Source organism: Ovis aries, chromosome 7 (assembly GCF_016772045.2).
Source record: "Ovis aries strain OAR_USU_Benz2616 breed Rambouillet chromosome 7, ARS-UI_Ramb_v3.0, whole genome shotgun sequence".
Classification (NCBI taxonomy): Eukaryota; Metazoa; Chordata; class Mammalia; order Artiodactyla; family Bovidae; genus Ovis; species Ovis aries.
The window spans coordinates 79,118,184-79,136,330 of NC_056060.1; the positions used below are offsets into that span (position 1 = coordinate 79,118,184).

The 18,147-nt window shown below is 44.7% G+C and overlaps 1 protein-coding gene across 1 annotated transcript in view; it reads left to right on the forward strand.

Annotated features, from left to right (window-relative positions):
* The window catches only part of EXD2 (exonuclease 3'-5' domain containing 2), a 59,448-nt gene extending 48,185 nt beyond the window's left edge, over nucleotides 1–11,263 (forward strand). The window contains exons 5-9 of the mRNA XM_004010746.6: nucleotides 2,158–2,489; nucleotides 3,668–3,774; nucleotides 4,030–4,165; nucleotides 5,283–5,639; nucleotides 7,884–11,263. Of these exons, the coding sequence (XP_004010795.2) occupies nucleotides 2,158–2,489; nucleotides 3,668–3,774; nucleotides 4,030–4,165; nucleotides 5,283–5,639; nucleotides 7,884–8,100 (1,149 nt within the window). The 3' untranslated portion in view covers nucleotides 8,101–11,263. The remainder of the gene's footprint in view (nucleotides 1–2,157; nucleotides 2,490–3,667; nucleotides 3,775–4,029; nucleotides 4,166–5,282; nucleotides 5,640–7,883) is intronic.
* The last annotated feature ends 6,884 nt before the right edge of the window (nucleotides 11,264–18,147 follow it).

Here is an 18,147-nt window from a genome sequence, read left to right on the forward strand (position 1 = left end):
TAAGTCTTTTCTCTCAGGCCACTAGAATCTTCTAGTCTTCTACCCAAGAAGTATAAGCCTACAGCCTATATTCTGGTAGCTGAGTGGAAGAGGTGGTGCTGGTTATCTCATTATTTAATATGTAGATTTTCCCATAATCCCTCTTTTGCCCACTTTGCCCCCAACCTCTGCCACCCCTGATATTACTAGGTCCAGATCCTCTGTGGTTTAGCCACTATATAACTTAGACTTGTCAAAACCCAAACTCTGTACACTCAGTAAAACAAAGCAGTAATGTGAGTTTACTGCAGTAACTCATGTGACTTGTTACTTCATTTTTTTTTCATTGCTAAATATACTTCATTGTATAGATAGACCACATTTGTCCATCATTTGGTAGAGTTTTAAGTTGCTTTCCTTTTTTTAGGCTGTTATGAATAATGCCGCTCTGAATATCTGTGTATAAGTTTTTATGTGGACATACATATTCAGTTCTCTTGGGTAAACAGCCTACAGTGGAATTGCTGAGTCATATGGTAACTTTATGTTAACTGTTTCAGCAATTGCCAAACTATTTTCCAAAGTAATCCACCAGCAATGTATAAGGGTTCCAACTTTCCATATTGTGTCTGATTTGGTTTTAATTTATATTTCCCTAGTGACCAATGATGCTGAGCATCTTTCATGTGCTTATTGGCTAATGTTGTATCCTCTTTGGGGAAGTGTCTATGCAGATCCTTTGTTCACATTTTAATTATGTTGTTTGTTTTTAAATTGTTGAGTTTTCACAGATGTGTGTGTGTGTGTATGCATACATATTCTTTATATATTCTGGATGCTAATCTCTTATCAGATACATAATTTATAAATACTTTCTCCCATTTTCTGCAAATTTTCCTTTCACTTACTTGATGGGATCATCTGAAGCATGAAAGTTTTAATTTTGATGAGGTCCAGTTATCTGTTTTTTTCTTTTATTCCTGATGCCTTTGCTGTCATATCTAAGAAATTGTTGCCTGACCTAAAGTCATGAACACTTACTCTTATGTTTTCTTCAAAGAATCATATGTTTTAGCTCTTACACCTAGGTTCATAATTCATTTTGAGTTAATTTTTGTGTGCGGTCTGAAGTAGGAGTCCAAATTTATCCTTTTGCATGTAGATAGCCAGCTACTCCAGCACCATTTGTTGAAAGTGCCTTGGATTCCTTATCATTTGAAAACAATTTGTTAAAAAAGTATTCTCCACTCTTCACATTCAAACACCTTCTTTTCCTGTGGAAGACTGCTTGCTGACAGATATGTAGATGGTTGTAAATTTTCTACGTGGAAAATTTTATCCAAATTTCTTTTTCTAATATTCTGTTCTTTTTTTGTTGTTCTAAAAGAACACACAGAAAAAAGATCCATACTAATAGTGTTATTTACCAGGCTTGATTATTAAAGGTGAATTAAAGGAATTTTAATTAAAGTCCTTACATGCTTTGTTAGGAAGAGCTATTAATAAAATTAATAGTTTTGACTACTTTTATTTATGACCAGCTTGCCTGTGCCTAGTTGCTTGAGAGAATGACTTAGTATTGTTAAATACATAAATTCCAGAAATAGACCCTTGTGACTTTTGATCTGAGGTCCACGTTTGAAGCTGTTTTTCTTGTTTTACACATCATATTAGTATGTACAGCAGTTTGCTTCTGATCAGTAGTCACACAGGCCTCTTAATGAATCTTGGTGTCAGTTGTCCTAGGTGATGACCATTTCCAAAGTGAAATTCATGTACTAGCTGTCAGACCTGTGATAAGCACCCTACCCCAAGCTGGAAGAAAATCTGTCCAGCAGGTTTGGACAGATAGAAGATAGAATACATAGAAGATAGAAGACAGATAGCAGATAGAAGGAAACTTCACTGATTTATATAGATTAGGAATTTCAAGCATGACCTATTCTAATAAGTCATTATTCTATGTTACATGAGGATTCATTATACCACTTGATTTATTTTTGTCTAGTTTGATTTTTTTTTGTAATGAAAAGGTTTTAAGGAGTAGATGGTACCTGAGTTACTGTGCATCTTGAGTTAGAACCTGGAAGCGGTCTCTTACCTTTGTGACTGACTTTGAACTTGCTCTCTCTCTGGTTCGCCTTCTGGATTCTACTGATCTCTGACTTTTCTCTTTAGGTAATTTATGCTGCCAGGGATGCCCAGATTTCAGTGGCTCTCTTTCTCCATCTTCTTGGATACCCTTTCTCTAGGAATTCGACTCTAGAAGAAAACGATGACCACATTGTCTGGAGAAAAATCTTAGAGAAATGTCAGGATGTGGTAGATATCCCATTCCGAAGCAAAGGGCTTAGCCGATCAGGAGAAGAGGTTAATGGGGAAGCAACAGAATCTCAGCAGAAGACAAGAAATAAGAAGTCCAAAGCTGATGGAACGATGCCAGGCAACCACCAAGGGAGAGACCCCAGAAAACATAAAAGAAAGCCCCTGGGAGTGGGCTATTCTGCCAGGTAACTGAGTCGTTCTGTGTCTAGTAGGTTCAGTGGCCCAGCCTGCAGCAAAAGGCATGATGCTTTACCCTGGGTCTGGGAAGAAGGCTTGTGTGGTAAGATGGCAGAGGCTCTCCGAGGATTTTTATTTTTCCTTTCCTTTAAGGACATTTGGAGCTAGCCTTTATTTGTGTACTTTTCCCTTTTACCCTTCTACTGTTTTATTTTTGAGCAGTGGAAGTGGAAATGAGGAGTGCTTAACCTAGCTTTGCCACTGACCTTGATACAACCTTAGATCTGTATTTCTACTATAGATGAGAAAAGTGAAAGTGTAGTCCCTCAGTTGTGAACCCCGTGGACTGTAGCCCTCCAGGCCTCTCCGTCCATGGGATTCTCCAGGCAAGAATACTGAAGTGGGTTGCCATTTCCCTTCTCCAGGGGATCTTCCTGACCTGGGGATTGAACCTGGATCCTCCGCATTGCAGGCAGATTCTTTACCATCTGAGCCACCAGGGGGTATAATTATTATTCCTTGCTTGCCTCAGGAGAGCAAAGTAACATGAAGTGCCTCAGACTTTTCAGGAGAAATGAATCATCTGATTTCTTACTCATTTGGCATTTGATTGTTTAGAATGGTATCCAGGCCCTAAACTTATGTTATTCTCTAGTCAATGAGAATTTTCCTGTACAGCTTATGTCTCTATTGAAGAATGATGACTAATAAATACTTTGAAGTGGAAGTTTGGTTCCTCTAAGCAAAATGCCTTTAGGAATTGGATGATTAAATTGAAGCAAGTATTGCATATGAGCCAGAAATAAATCCACAAGGCACTCATTACTTTAGCTTGAATTTTAATTGACTTGGTTTAATCCAGTGATTACAGGGAAATTTCTTCATGTTCTGTTCCTGCTTGCGTTCATGGTAGAACCATGTAAACACTAGCCAACTTACTCCCCAATTTCCCAATCTATAAATATAAAAACTAATGATATAAACTAATTCACTTTAATTTCTCTTTCCTAGCCCATTGTAGATGGAGGAATAAACATGGTTTCTCACCATGTTTTTTTGTCCCCCATAAATGTAACATATGACCCTAGTGTTGAATGGCTTGGGTCACTCAGAATATAGGAAGGTAGCTGATACCTTGATCAATAGTTTGCTCCACATTTTAGATTTCTCTCTCCCTTCCCCCCAGAAAATCACCTCTCTACGATAACTGCTTTCTCCACGCTCCTGATGGACAGCCCCTCTGCACTTGTGATCGAAGAAAGGCTCAGTGGTACCTGGACAAAGGCATCGGAGGTTTGAGATTCAGCCGTCTTACTTGATTTATAATTAGGTGCATGCAGGTACTGACTGGAGTGGGCCTAAGATAAGGGAGAGGGTTGCGATGCGTAGAAGGCAGAGAGCCCTAGACACACGCAGGATGGAGCTGTTCAAAGCCCAGAAATAGTGATCCCTGCCCAGGATACAGCAGAGAACCACTGAGGTGGTGCTTCTTCCCGCAGGGAGAGGTGGGCGGGTGGTCACGCGCTAATGCTGCCTCTTTCCCCTAAGAGCTGGTGAGTGAAGAGCCTTTTGTGGTCAAGCTGCAGTTTGAACCTGCGGGCAGACCCGAATCCCCAGGAGACTACTACTTGATGGTTAAAGAGAACCTGTGTGTGGTGTGTGGCAAGAAAGACTCGTACATTCGGTGAGTGTTCAGCAGGCTGGGGCTGCCCTCTTGTCTGCCTCTGATGGAAGTTGCCCTTCAGGCCACATGCAGGGCCCTCGGTGGGCTTGGTTGAGTCTGTCCCCTTTCGCTTAGAGACTTGTCCCCAGGGGGCATCCCAGCATCCCTGAGAGCTTCGACACTCTGCCTGGCCTTGCTGTGGTGGTGCCTGCCATGATCCCCCTGCCCCCCACCGGAGCCAGTTTTTGGTTTCTGGAATGAAACCCTCTTGTCAAAACAGTTTGCCATGAGAGAGTCATTCCTTTTCGCTCATGAAGGAACGGAGACCAGTTCCTTCCGAAGCTGCCTTTCTGTGTCCTCCTGATCCTCCCCTGAGTGGCTCACAGGCTTTGTGACCCTGGGTACATCAGTATCCAGGTGACCTGAAGGCACCCTCTGGAATAGTCTGAGATTATTATGCGTCAACGTCCCCAGGCAATAAAGGTGACGTTACCACTGGGCCTGGGTACCCAGACACCTGGGCTTTCTCCTGACTACTGAAGTGTGATAACTCACTTGGCTCCTATCTCTTCTTGCAAAGTGAGACAAATAGTTGTGGCGGGCAGCAGTTTTCCCTGAGAGCTTAGTTCTCCTTAGAAGACAATGATGGACTTTGATGAATAACCAGGGAAATAATTTGAGAGTATGGGAGTCTTCAGATGAAGGAAATGGGCTCTTACAGGTCACCAGGCTTCCAAAATTTCGGGAGTAGCAGTTACCTGCTGCGTGCTTTGAGAGAGTTATTTTCCAGATGTTAAAGGCCATTGGAATTTCTTTTCATTTCTCAGATACTTTTCCGTTGGGGAGCACAGCCTTCCCAGCGGTGGTTATTAGCCTCTTCCTAGCCCTGGCTTGCCAGAGGAGTCGGGGAGCCGGTGGTCTGCACCCACTTCAAGGAGAGGGGGACCCAAGGGCCACAGGCAGGTGGGCGGAGACTGGAATAGGTAGTCGGGCCTTTATGTCATGGCGGTTGGGTTGCGGGGCCCCAGCTCCTCAGTCGTGTTTAGGCCCAGATCAGAATCCCAGTAGGCCGCCTGCCGACTCCGTGTTCAGTCTGTGTCGTCGGCTAATGCGCGCTGCCTTGTGCCGGCTCCCTTAGGAAGAATGTGATCCCGCACGAGTACCGGAAGCACTTCCCCATCGAGATGAAGGACCACAACTCCCACGATGTACTGCTGCTCTGCACCTCCTGCCACGCCATCTCCAACTACTACGACAACCACCTGAAGCAGCAGCTGGCCAGGGAGTTCCAGGCCCCCATTGGCTCCGAGGAGGGCTTGCGCCTGCTGGAGGATCCTGAGCGCCGGCAGGTGCGTTCGGGGGCCAGGGCCCTGCTCAACGCCGAGAGCCTGCCTGCGCACCGGAAGGAGGAGCTGCTGCAGGCGCTGCGAGAGTTTTATCGCACAGACACGGTCACGGAGGAGATGCTTCAGGAGGCAGCCAGCCTGGAGACCAGGTAGGATCTGCGGTCCTGCTCAGAGGGGAGTGAGGACTGGGCCAGTGTCTTTACGCCCACTGCTCGGTTTGAGTGCCTGTAGGGCAGAGCAGGTGCCCTGCGGCAGCCTCGGGCTCACCCCGACTTAGTCTGTGTGGCTCAAGATAACCAGGCAGGTGGGACAGAGCAATCTATTTGCTGATTAACTTTCTAGAGGAGGCTTGCTTTCTGTCCTTGACCTTTTAAGATCATGTCCGTATGTCCAGCCATTTTCCTAATGAGCAGGAGAGTTCAAAGGCGCTGGAGTTGAACCTTATGCTTTCTCTGCGGAAGGAAATCTTCCGGTCAGCACCGAACAGTGTGTGGTTTTGCATCTTTTCCCGTATTCAGGTTGGTGGGAATTCAGACACAGGGGTTCTTGTTTCCTGTCTCTAACCTGCCTGGCCTGCTGAATGGCATGCTGGCCAGGATTGCTGTTAGTATTTAAATTACTTTTTAGTTTTTGCTTCCTTGCTTGCTTTCTCTCTCTTTCCCCCTGAGTACCTAGTTGAATTCACTGAATTCATATCATTTAACTCAGTGTCCCTAGATGAGAGGCATTTTATAGTCCTGAGAAATGACTGGCAACTTGGCCCAGATGATAAAAACTCTGGGCTGCCTATTATAGTTTGCTTCCCAACTTGTCAGTTCTTTCCAGGGATTAAAGTAATTGATAAGTTCACAAATCCTGATAGTGCTGCTGGTTGCCTATAGTGTTTTGTTATTAAAAAAAAAAAAAACAACCATAAACAATTATAGCAACTAATATTTATTGAACAAATTTTTATAGATATGCTAATCTGTTTAGCCCAGTTAATAAACTTTATATTAATTGCCTTAATTATTTCTTATAACAACCCTGTGAGGTAGGATTTAGATTTCTTATTGATTTCTGCTAACATCATATCCTGTATTTTTTTAAATCTCTCAAGATTTAAAAATTATTCTTAAGATTATTTTCCAAACTTTATTTTAGATACCTCAAAATTAAGGTTAAGGTTATATTACGAATTAAGGAGACTGGCTCCTTTAACCAGTTCCCAAAAGTATTTCCTAAAACAGCTACATTTCCCCTTTCTAGTAAATTCATCTTGCTGCCTTGAATGGGAGGGTGCTGGGCTTGGATGTCTAGGACCAAGAAGAACAGCCATTTGGGGGAAGTTAGGCAAGTTAATGGTATGCCTGTGAGCTAAATAAGAAAATGCCCCACAAATACCCAGAGGACACGAACAGGCTAGACAGGGAGGATTGAGAGTGGGGTGTGGACCCAGGGAGGGGAACTGAATCCCAGACAGGGAAATCCTTTCATTCACAGGAGCTGACGGCACTGTTCACAAGGCATCTTAGTGAGAAAGGAGGCAGGGCTTCATCTTCTCATTAAACAGCACGAGCTGTGCAACTGAGCAACCACGGTAGCATTTTGCTGTGACCCAAACACGTCTTGTGGATGTGGCTTGGCATTTCTTTGTATGAGAATGAAGGCATCAAAGAAATATGCCGCCTTTATTTTACGTTCAGGTATTACACTGTGATCAAAACCCGGAACACGTGGGCTGATTGAAGAGCTCATATAAAGACTAAGTATCGATCAGGATGCGTAGCTTAAAAGAAGGGCGAGGGCCTTCCGTGGTGGTCCAGTGGCGAAGACTCTGTGCTCCCAATGCTGGGGCCTAGGTTCTTCCCCTGGATCTGATAGAACTAGATCTGAACTGCAGGTGGGTCCTTCACCATCTAAGCCACCGGGAAGCCCTAGATCCCACAGGCCACAGCTAAAGATTCCGCATACTGCAACAAAGATTGACGATCCCCCGTGCTGCAACCAAGACTCAGCGCAGTCAAATAAATAAATATTAAAAAAGAAGAAGGGTGAGCCGATAGGAAGGAAACCCTTGAGTAAATGAAAGACCTCTGTTCTCCACCCGTCATCTGCTAGGCAGTGGGGCCCCCGATAGTAGGGTTGAGTGTTATGCAGTGGCTTTCCCACAAGTATAGCCCAGAATCCCCAGATGCCTTCTCTGGGATCGATGGTGCTTAGTATGTTTGAACTATTTTTAAAAAGTCAGTTATGGGAAAGATGTTTTTAAAAGCATCAGAGTAGCCACCCCTCAGGACTCCGTAGCCTCTCTGTGTACTCCATGGCAGCCCCTTGGCCCACAGCACCTGGAGCCGTTGAGATGCTGTCCTGTGCTTGCTTTCCTCAGACCCTTGTCCTTCGTATCTTGGCAGGATTTCCAATGAAAACTACGTTCCTCACGGGCTGAAGGTGGTGCAGCGCCACACCCAGGGTGGGCTGCGCTCCCTCATGCAGCTGGAGAGCCGCTGGCGGCAGCACTTCCTGGACTCCATGCAGCCCAGGCACCTGCCCCAGCAGTGGTCGGTGGACCACAACCATCAGAAGCTGCTCCGGAAATACGGGGAGGACCTTCCCATCAAGCTGTCGTGATCGCTGCCTCCCTTCTGGGTTAGGACGCCTGGGAAGCTGGAGCGGGGGGTGCCAAGTCACCTCTTCCTGTTTTAATGCCATTGTCAAATTCTGGTGACACAACTCACAATACTAACCCGTCGTGATCATCCCAGGATGCTTCCGGTGGAGCAAGGCTGTGCTTTCAGGGGTGCTCCCGGTTTTGAATTTCAGCTGGGCAGAGTGAGAATTCTCTATTCCGCCTTTTTCTGGACAAATGGAAACCTTGGCCTTCATATTTTTCCCCTCTCCTTATAATGCTTTCCCTATACAGGCGACACATGAAGGATTCTTCCTGAAGTGTCTTGTTAAGACTCTCAAGTTTTTAATATTTTTTCTTCCCTGTCCAGCATGTTGGTTTATCTCAAACAGGACTGTCAAGTATTTCAATCCCACCTTGTTAGGAGGGAGAAAAAAATAAAACGTTCTTCTAGAGGTTGGAGAGGTGGAAAGGGGTTGGATTCATATTCCCAGTTCAGCCTCATGATTAGAAGTTCTTTGTCTTGATGCTATGCTGGAGCCCACCTGGATGGGGACCTGGCCCAGCTGGGCTGCTTCGGTTTATTACACATCCTTGAAAATGCTCCCCTTTACTCGTTCAGGACCAAGGCAGCACCTTCCTGCCATGTGTTTTCACCCTAGCACTGGAGGGGATTCTTTTCTGGAAGGAGGCCTGGGTGGGCCACAGAGAAGCACAAGCACCGTCTCCCTAGAGAACTGGGATGATTTGCTCAGCTTTTGGCTGTTTGTTGCAATCCTCCTGCCCAGAACGTCAAGGTTTTTGGCTAATCCCTTTCTGAGAGGAAGATTATCTTTTCTCAGAATCAGTATCTGGTCCCTTCAGTGTTCTGTGTTCTATCAGATTTGCAATACTGACCTCTTTTAAGCTCTTTAATTCTCTCCAAGAGCCATTTGGTCAGGTTGCAGTGAGAGGATTTCTCCATCTCCCATCTTGCCTGGGACACTGGGATTAATTAATCCATTTTGATGTTCAAAACGGTGGTGTTTCTCATCTTTCTAAATGTGAGGCCACCACTTTTAGCATGAAATCAACTTATTAGTGATTAGTATCTTTTTTAAAGTATAATGAAAACTTTCTTACCTTACAAGATTTTAACAAGCTTAAAAAAAAAAACTTTATGGCCAGATTCAACAGGAACTCTGTTTTGGAACTGTGCCTGAGTTGGTGATAGCTGCTCTAACATTGATAAGTAAAACAACTTCTAAGCACAAAGTTCACGAATTGTAAATGTAAAACTTTTTGCTTTATAACTTTGTAAAATCAGTGAATACTCTTGGGGAGGGAGATCTTTATCCTATAGGTCCCTGCCGTGTGGCAGCCCATGGTGTGTGCTAAAACAGTCGTGTCCGACTCTGTGTGACCCTATGGACTGTAGCCTGCCAGGCACCTCTGACTGTGGGATTCTCCAAGCAAGAATGCTTGAGTGAGTTGGCATTCCTTTCCAGGGGATCTTCCCCACCCAGGAATTGAACCCACATCTCTTACGTCTAACCTGCATTGGCATGCAGGTTCTTTACCACTAACGCCACGTGGGAAGCCCATGGTATGTATGCACAGACTCCCCTACCCCATCCAACCCCACCCCACCCCACCCTGCCTCCCCCCCACCCCTAGCTTTGACCCCTGGACAGCAGCCCACCACCCATGCACATCTTGCATTTTTTTCCTCTTCCCTTCCCATCCATCCTCAAATAGGTGTTTCTGGGGTCTAAATCAAAAAGTCTTGAAAACAAATAGTACCAGCTGCTTTGGGTGCTCTATGTTCAGCACAGTAGGTTGTTATGGGGCTGTAACTGCACTGGAGGCCGCGGCAGAGGACCGGGAAACGGATGGGTCCTCGTCGTAGTAGTGAGGCTTGCCACAAGGGGGCGCCTGTAGCTCTTGCTTTATATGCATTTTTGAGAAATAAGTGGCTTTTATACCCGGTCCTTGAGCATAACTCACGACTTATATTTCAGATTGTGTATATCTGGTTTTGAGTCACTTTGATAAGTTTTATAAGAAAAACCTCTTTCTCTTAAGAGACTAGGGCTCTTCCTTTCTCTTTCCTTGTATCCTCACACTGAGAGGTGAGAATCGTGTCCTAAGAGGTTGTTTAAGGTGCTGTGGTTGCTGCAGGTAGAAGGAATGGGTTCTCCAGTAGAACTCCCTGCAGAGCTTAATATCACAGAGCCAGCAGCCAAGACAGAGGAAAAATCTGGACTATGGCACACGCAATCTCTGTCCTTTTTAGAACACACGCTGTTTGGATTTAAATCTTTTCATTTTTTAAAGTCGACCTTCGACTTTAGCAGCCTGTCCCTAAGACTGACAGTTACTATCTCAAATGAGTTATTTTAGGGTAGGCATATTTTAAAATAATTTTTTTTCTGATATAAAAGTCATGTGTATGCTTGTTAGAGAAGAGAGAATGAAAATCCATCATCCCTCCATGTAGAACAAACCTAATCTCTGCAGGTATGTTTATGAATTTCCTTTCAGTATTTAAAAATGCATTTATCATGTGTAGTATTTAAACAGGCTTGAGAGTCATATATATATAGCTTGGTATCCTATTTTTCCTTCATTTAACATGGTATCATAAGTAATTTCTTATCTCTTTAAATCTTTGAAAGTAGATTTCCTGTAACTCGACCTTACTTTATTATCCATGCCCACACTGTTGAAATTTTTGGTTGCTTTGGATCCTTTGTTAATATCAATGATGTATGCGATGAACTTTTGTGTGTGTAAATCTTTGACTATAACTTTGCTAACTTATTTAGGTTAGAACCTTAGAAATTGGATTGCAAGAAGGGGGAGGCACGTTGCTGGAGTGAGTACAAATTGATATCCATTTTTAGGGGTTTCTGTGATGGGAATGTTTGCCTTTGACCCTTTCCCTCATGTCCTAGGGCATTCGCTGTGTTTCCTCCTCTGTGAGCAGCAGTGAGTGGACAGTGTCACAGCAAAGGCCTCTCTGATGTGCCTGAGCATTACGATTGCAGCCTCAGAGTCTTTTTTCTTCTTCCCTTCTGCTCCCTTCCTTCCTTGCCTCATTCCTCCTTGCAGCAGTGATTTTTGGAAATAGTGTTTGTTTTAAAAGAAAATTGTAAAAAATAAAAAATTTTATTTTAAAATAAAGGTTATGGCCTTTTTTTCCCCCCCTGATAAACAAGCAATTAATGATTTGCCATCCTAAAGCGAACAAAGCATGATATTCAGGGATTTGTTTCCCTCTTAAGAGTGCAGCCATAAGTTACTTATTCTTAACCATGTCACAGACAGAGATCAGATGACAAAACGTGTTCTGTTGAAATAAAGCCATTTTAATCCCTCATTTAGACTCTCAGGAGCCCAGCAGACAGAAAGAGCTTTTGTTCAGCTTCCTATTCTAATGTTAGGGGCCCTAACATTTGACTATTATTTAAATTCTTTGTTACCTTGCCTCTCTGAGTTTTTCATTCATTCATTCATCTTTTTTTTTTAATTCATTATGTCTCATCCTCTAAGAGGTACCGTAGTTTCTCAGGTTACTAGTTTGCTAATTATTACGTATTTTAAAAGGATTCTTCTTTGGTCTTGTCTTTTCTGTTCTTTACGTGGTCATATTTAGAGTATCTCATCCCTCAGGAATGCAGCTGAGAATCAATTTTTCTTGGATGAGATAAACTATAAGAGGGTGTAAGAATGATTCTTGTATTGTTTTTGTTTAGTCACTAAATCACGTCTGATGTTTTTACCACCCACCATGGACTATAGCCGGGGCTCCCTAGGTGTCACTAGTGGTAAAGAGCCTGCCTCCCAGTGCAGGAGACTTAAGAGATGCAGGTTCAATCCCTTGGTTGGGAAGATCCCCTGGAGGAGGGCATGGCAACCCACTCCAATATTCTTACCAGAAGAATCCCATGAACAGAGGAGTCTAGTAGGCCACGGTCCATAGATTTCCAAGGAGTTGGACACGACCGAAGCAACTTAGCAAGCACGCATGGACTGTAGCCCTCCAGGCTCCTCTGTCCATGGGATTTCCCAGGCAAGAATACTGGAGTGTTTTGCCATTTCCTCTTCCAGGAGATGTTCTCCACTAAGGGATCGAACCCGCATCTCCTGCACCGGCTGAGCCACCGGGGAAGCCCCAATTCTCATATAGTTGACTCTTGATTGAATAATGTAAAAATTATGCATAATCCTCAAAATACTTTTTTTGGAACTGACTTACTCTTTTTAGGTATTCCCCAAGTTGCTCCCTCATGCTGGAGCCAAATACCTTCCGTCTGTCCCCCGTCCTGGGGCAGTTTTGCATCAGGCGTTGGAGCTGGGCTGACATGCAGCCAAACGAGTGTTCCACTTGTTCAAAAGTGCCTGTTCCACCCACTCTACCAGGGAGATGCCTTTGCCTGTGGCACCATGGTCCTTACTTAACTAGCAACGTGTTATTTGGGAAAGTGGGAAGTACATTAGACCATTATTTCCTCACTAGCCTTGTCTGTGGCCAGCTCTGGTTGCTGGCACCCCCCAGTCACTGTGGGTACTGGAGCAAATGGGCAATCCCGTGGGAGATAAGTGGGAGCTGACTTCCTGTGCATGGGAAGAGGGAATGTTGGAAGCCCTAGTCCACCCTTAGAAGAGGGTGTTCCCTCCTCTAAGGCAGTGGTACTTGGCTGCCTTAGAAGGTCACACTGTCTGACTGAGTGGAGATAATTAATCTCATATCCTCCAGACCGAACTCAAGGCATTTGCCCTCCTTGCAACTTCCTTATTTGCTTTTAATTCTTGAATTTTTCTCTCTTGCCTGATGGGTAGCCTGCTGCCTTTCTGCCAGCATAAGCTTCAAGAGCCGCTGAGTTTACAGTCAGCATTATTATCAACGGGATGTGTGGTCCAGATATTCCCGAGTTGCAGAGGCTGCTTACACGCTACACCTGCTTCCCAAAGATCTCCCTTCTCAGGCTGCAGCATGCTGGGGCAGAGTTGGGATCCTGACTGCTCAGACCACCAGGGTATCTGTTAAGTCCTGGATGAGAATCCAAAATTTGAGCTTAGTGAGTTGGTGGGGGTAGAAAGAAATAGGAGATTGAGACATGGGCAGTTTTAAAGAAGGTACATTTATTTGGTTAGTGGGGGAGGATGGGAGCATAGTCCATGGACTTACCTTTTTTTTTAAATATAAATTTATTTTAATTAGAGGCTAATTACTTTACAATATTGTATTGGTCATACATCAACATGGATCCGCCACGGGTGTACACGTGTTCCCCATCCTGAATCCCCCTCCCACCTCCCTCCCCATACCATCCCTCTGGGTCATCCCAGTGCACCAGCGCCGAGCACCCTGTATCATGCATTGAACCTGGACTGGCAATTCGTTTCACATACGATATTATACATGTTTCAATGCCTTTCTCCCAAATCATCCCACCCTCTCCCTCTCTCAGAGTCCGAAAGACCGTTCTATATATATGTCTCTTTTGCTGTCTCGTGTATAGGGTTATCGTTACCATCTTTCTAAATTCCATATATATGCATTAGTATACTGTATTGGTGTTTTTCTTTCTGGGTTACTTCACTCTGTATAATAGGCTCCAGTTTCATCCACCTCATTAGAACTGATTCAAATGTATTCTTTTTTGGACTTACCTTTATATTTTGCTTCTTGTGGCTCAGCTGGTAAAGAATCCGCCTGCAATGTGGGAGACCTCGGTTCGATCCCTGGGTTGGGAAGATCCCTGGAGAAGGGAAAGGCTACCCGCTCCAGTATTCTGGCCTGGAGAATTCCATGGACTGTAGTCCATGGGTTTGCAAAGAGTCAGACATGACTGAGTGACTTTCACTTCACTTCAAACTCAATTGTGTAGTATATTGGAGGATCAAGAGGCCTTGGTGATAGTGTCTGGTTCTGGCCATCAGCTATGTGTCTTTGGACCAATCGCTTAACTTTTTTGGATTCCTTTCTGTCCCGATAAAACTAGGAACTTGAATTAAGATGTGCCGAAAGGGGCCTGCTAGGGGGGCATTCTGTAATGCATCCCACTGTTGTTTGGTGTGGCACTTTCCCGCGGGTGCTGTGTGCCTTCTGCTTGGTTTCACATTCTCATCCCACCCCAGCCCTGGGAACGAGGCTGTGCGTGAAGGGAAGCGGGGTGAGGAAGGCAGGATGCCACGCTGTGTCCTCCCAGCCTGCTGACTAGGGCCGAGCCTGCTCCCTCCATCCGGAGCTCCACCTGGGGTCAAAATACTCTTCTCGCCAGAGATGTACTGTGTGTGGCCTTAGGGAACTCACATTTCTATTCCGTTCGCTATTTGACAGTAAAGAAGAGAAATCTTTATCTTCACCCACATTGCCAGTGCCGTAAGGCCTAATAAGAAATCAGCATGGACGAGAAATGAGGCATCTTTGCCAAGTGTTGTACATGGGAGGATGTTGGGGAGGAAAAAAACAAGGTTTCTCATTTAAAGATCGGAGGTGTTGAGGCTGTGCCATAGAGAGAGAATTGAATAGAACTGGGCACTTGGAAAGGAAAATGTTAAATCAGTAAGTAAATATTCTCTTTTTTTTTATGCTGTCAGAACTAAGAAAATCTGAGGGGTCCACTGTGTTACATTGTTCTCCATGCGTGCGTCCTAAGATAATTAACTGCCAGGGAGACTTGAGAAGTCTCTAGGGCCTGCCTTTCGATAACCCTGACACGCCTGGGCCTTTGTCCTGCTTACCTTTCTGGCCACCAGGGAGACAGACACGTGCAAAATGCAAAGGTTGTATTTTATAAGCTACCAAGAGACATTTTCCCCTCTGTGACTTGGCAAAAGATACACATTCCAGTCCGTCATTGTGCTTCGTTTCAGTCCCAAAGAGGTTATGGTGTACTGGCTTTGTGTTGCATAAATTTCTTTGTACCAAGTATGCTAAACTTGAAGCTCTTTTCACAATAATCATGTCAATGTAGACATGAGTCCCCCTTTTTCTACCATATTGGGGTCATTTTTTTGTTGTTCTGGATTAACAACCAGATTGCCAAAAAGGAGGCTAAAGTATATCTCTCTCCCGTCTCCTAAAACGTAGACATCTTTTGTTATATCTTGGGCTTCCCTGATAGCTCAGTTAGTAAAGAATCTGCCTGCAATGCAGGAGACCCCGGTTTGATTCCTGGGTCGGAAGATCCACTGGAGAAGGGATAGGCTACCGACTCCAGTATTCTTGGGCTTCCCTTGTGGCTCAGCTGGTAAAGGATCCGCCTGCAATGGGGGAGACCTGGGTTCGATCCCTGGGTTGGGAAGATCCCCTGGAGAAGGGATAGGCTACCCACTCCAGTGTTCTGGCCTTGAGAATTCCATGGACAGTCCATGGGGTCGCAAAGAGTCGGACATGACTGAGCGACTTTCACTTCACTTTGTTATATGTCACAGCACCAACTGGAGCCCCAGTCAGTTGGCTCAGTTCCTTTCTGATCAAGATCTGTATGTTTGGCCCTGGAGGTTTGGTCAGCCTGAGCTGTAGCCCATATGGCTTCCTCTGAGTTCTTGGATACAATGAGCAAGACTAAAGTTGGCTCCGAAAAGGAACAGAGGATGACTTGGGGTTAGTTTTTCTTTTTTAAATGTTATACAAGTGCAGAGAGTTGGCTGCCATCCCCCTCTCAAACCATCAGCAGAGCTTGACCTTGGCCAAGATTTTGCCTCATCCTCTCGGCATTTTAGCATCGAGTTGCGTTTCAGCTATGGAATGCTTAACCAAAAGCACATGCTCTCATGGTAGCTTCCAAGGAGCAAGTTTTTGCAGAAAGTCCACATCATGTTGTTTTCTCAAAACAACTGTTTTCTCTGAACCACCAACTCAATAAACCCCCAAATGGTGATTCTTTGGTTTATTTGTACACAAGGGCTGAAATTTTTGCTGCTGTTAATAATACTTTATTGGAGTACAATGTAGTGAAAACACAATAAAGCGTACAAATCTTACAAGTACCGCTTGGTGAGTAGACTTCCCTCGTGGCTTAGTGGTAAAAAATCCACATGTCAGTGCAGGAGACATGGATTTGATCCCTAAGCCGAGGAGATCCCCTGGAGAAGGAAATGTCTACCCACTCCAGTATTCCTGCCTAAGAAATCCCATGAGCAGAGAGGAGCCTGGTGGGCTCTAGTCCCTGGGGCCAAACATAGCGACTAATTCATGTAATCATGAAGGGCTGGAGTTTTTTTGTATTACATGAAACATACATCCTGATGATGTACAGCTTGGGGTTGGGAGGTTGTACATTCAGGTGGCTGAGCAGATACTGTAACAGCAAATCCAGGTCAAAATGTGATGACATTTGGTGGTCTGAGTCCAGGCAGTTTGTTTTTTGTCACTCCCAGGGGAACTGGGTACAGAGAAGCTTCATGATGTTTGTTTTTAACAAGTTACTTTTAAGAAGAAATAATACGTGCACATAGGACAAAATTTGTTTTTAAATGTATAATGAGAAAGGAACCTCCTCCCCAGTCCTTTCCCTTTGTGACAGTAACCACTGTTACTATTACTTGTGCATTGGGCATCCTTCAGAGAGGGGCAGAAATGGAATGTGAATGTGTGTGGGTTTGTTTTTAAGTCAAGTAAGAATTTCTCTGTCCTTCCCCTCCTACTCTAAGCTCTAGTCTTCTAGGCTCTAGTCTAGGGCATGTGTATAGAAATCTGGATCCTGCAGCCTCAGTAGAATTAACCTATTTGTCTTACACTATGCAAAGTTCCTACTCTGGATCTGTCATCTGGCTCCAAAGTCCGTGTTTCTCATAGGGTTGGCCATGAATTGTTAAGTGTCTAGGCTGGGTTTTTTTACATTAGGCTTTCTACTTCTTTTAATATATATTTAAAATTTTCTGTAATAAATTTTTTTTAATGTCTTATTTCTTCAGCAGCAGCTCCTGCAACACACGTATCTACTTAGGTTTGGGGTTGGTTTTAAAGTCATGTTTCACTGCAACTTAAAAGGACACTGTAGATGGATCTCTAGGCAGTCCCCCTCACCCCATCCCCTCCCCTGCAACCACCATGACCACCCAAATCGACATTTAAAATTCCAGAGTTACAAACATGAACCAGGATGATTATTCACCTTCAAAAGCCATCCTTCTTTTTAAACATAGGGCTGACCTCAAATTTATTTTGAAAAGCCAACTCCTGTGGCAAGCAAAATTTGGTGTGATCTGTACACTAAGTTTCTCAAGAATGTAAATCTCATGCAGAGCAGAGGACTTATATTCAGCCTTGAAAAGTATTTTACACAATATAATGGGCTCAAGAGCCAGGGAAGGAAGAACCTCTCAGATCCACCCTCTCGGCAGGAGAGAAAACAAAGTCTGCATGGATGGCTTTCCTTGGCCACCACTCCTAGCCACTTCTAATTTTGTACCCCTCTGTGCCAGGTGGATGAGGAGTCAGGTCATCTCCAGGTCAGAGCTTTCCAAAAGATGCACAGATTTTTCCCATTCAAGTCCCATATGGTTTCCCTAGGGCCATTTTATCCTTGATGTCCTTTCACATTCTCTACTTTGTCTTGCTGTAATCCAATCCACCCCAGGCCCATCCAGACATCATTAAGTATATTCCCAAGGGTCAGGGAGCTCTCTTGGAGCATCCCTTTAGAGCAGCTGTCACACTTGAGCAGCATCTGCTTTCCAACAAGCTTGAAGACAGAATGAAGGACGGGGTCGAGTCTTTGCCCGTGGGAAGCGGATGACACCGGTAACCTTCGGGACTGCCATCAGGATGCTGTGCGTTGAGTGGCCCTGCAAATCACATGTGCAAGGGAAGGCGGGTGATTCCCAGAAAGGGCAAGCGGATCTTCAGCCCTGTGGCCCGTGCAGGGTCCTAAGGCTGGAACGGTTCCCTGAGCCTCTAGCTCCAGCCCTTTCTGGGCAGGGAAACAGACCGAGGCAAAATGCCTGGTGTGTTTTTAAATAGATTCAGCTCGCTGCAGCCAACAAGCCCGACAGCTCTGGGAGATGAGTGACCCTTCCTGAGAGATTTCTGTTGCGCCATTCCTCGGCCTCCA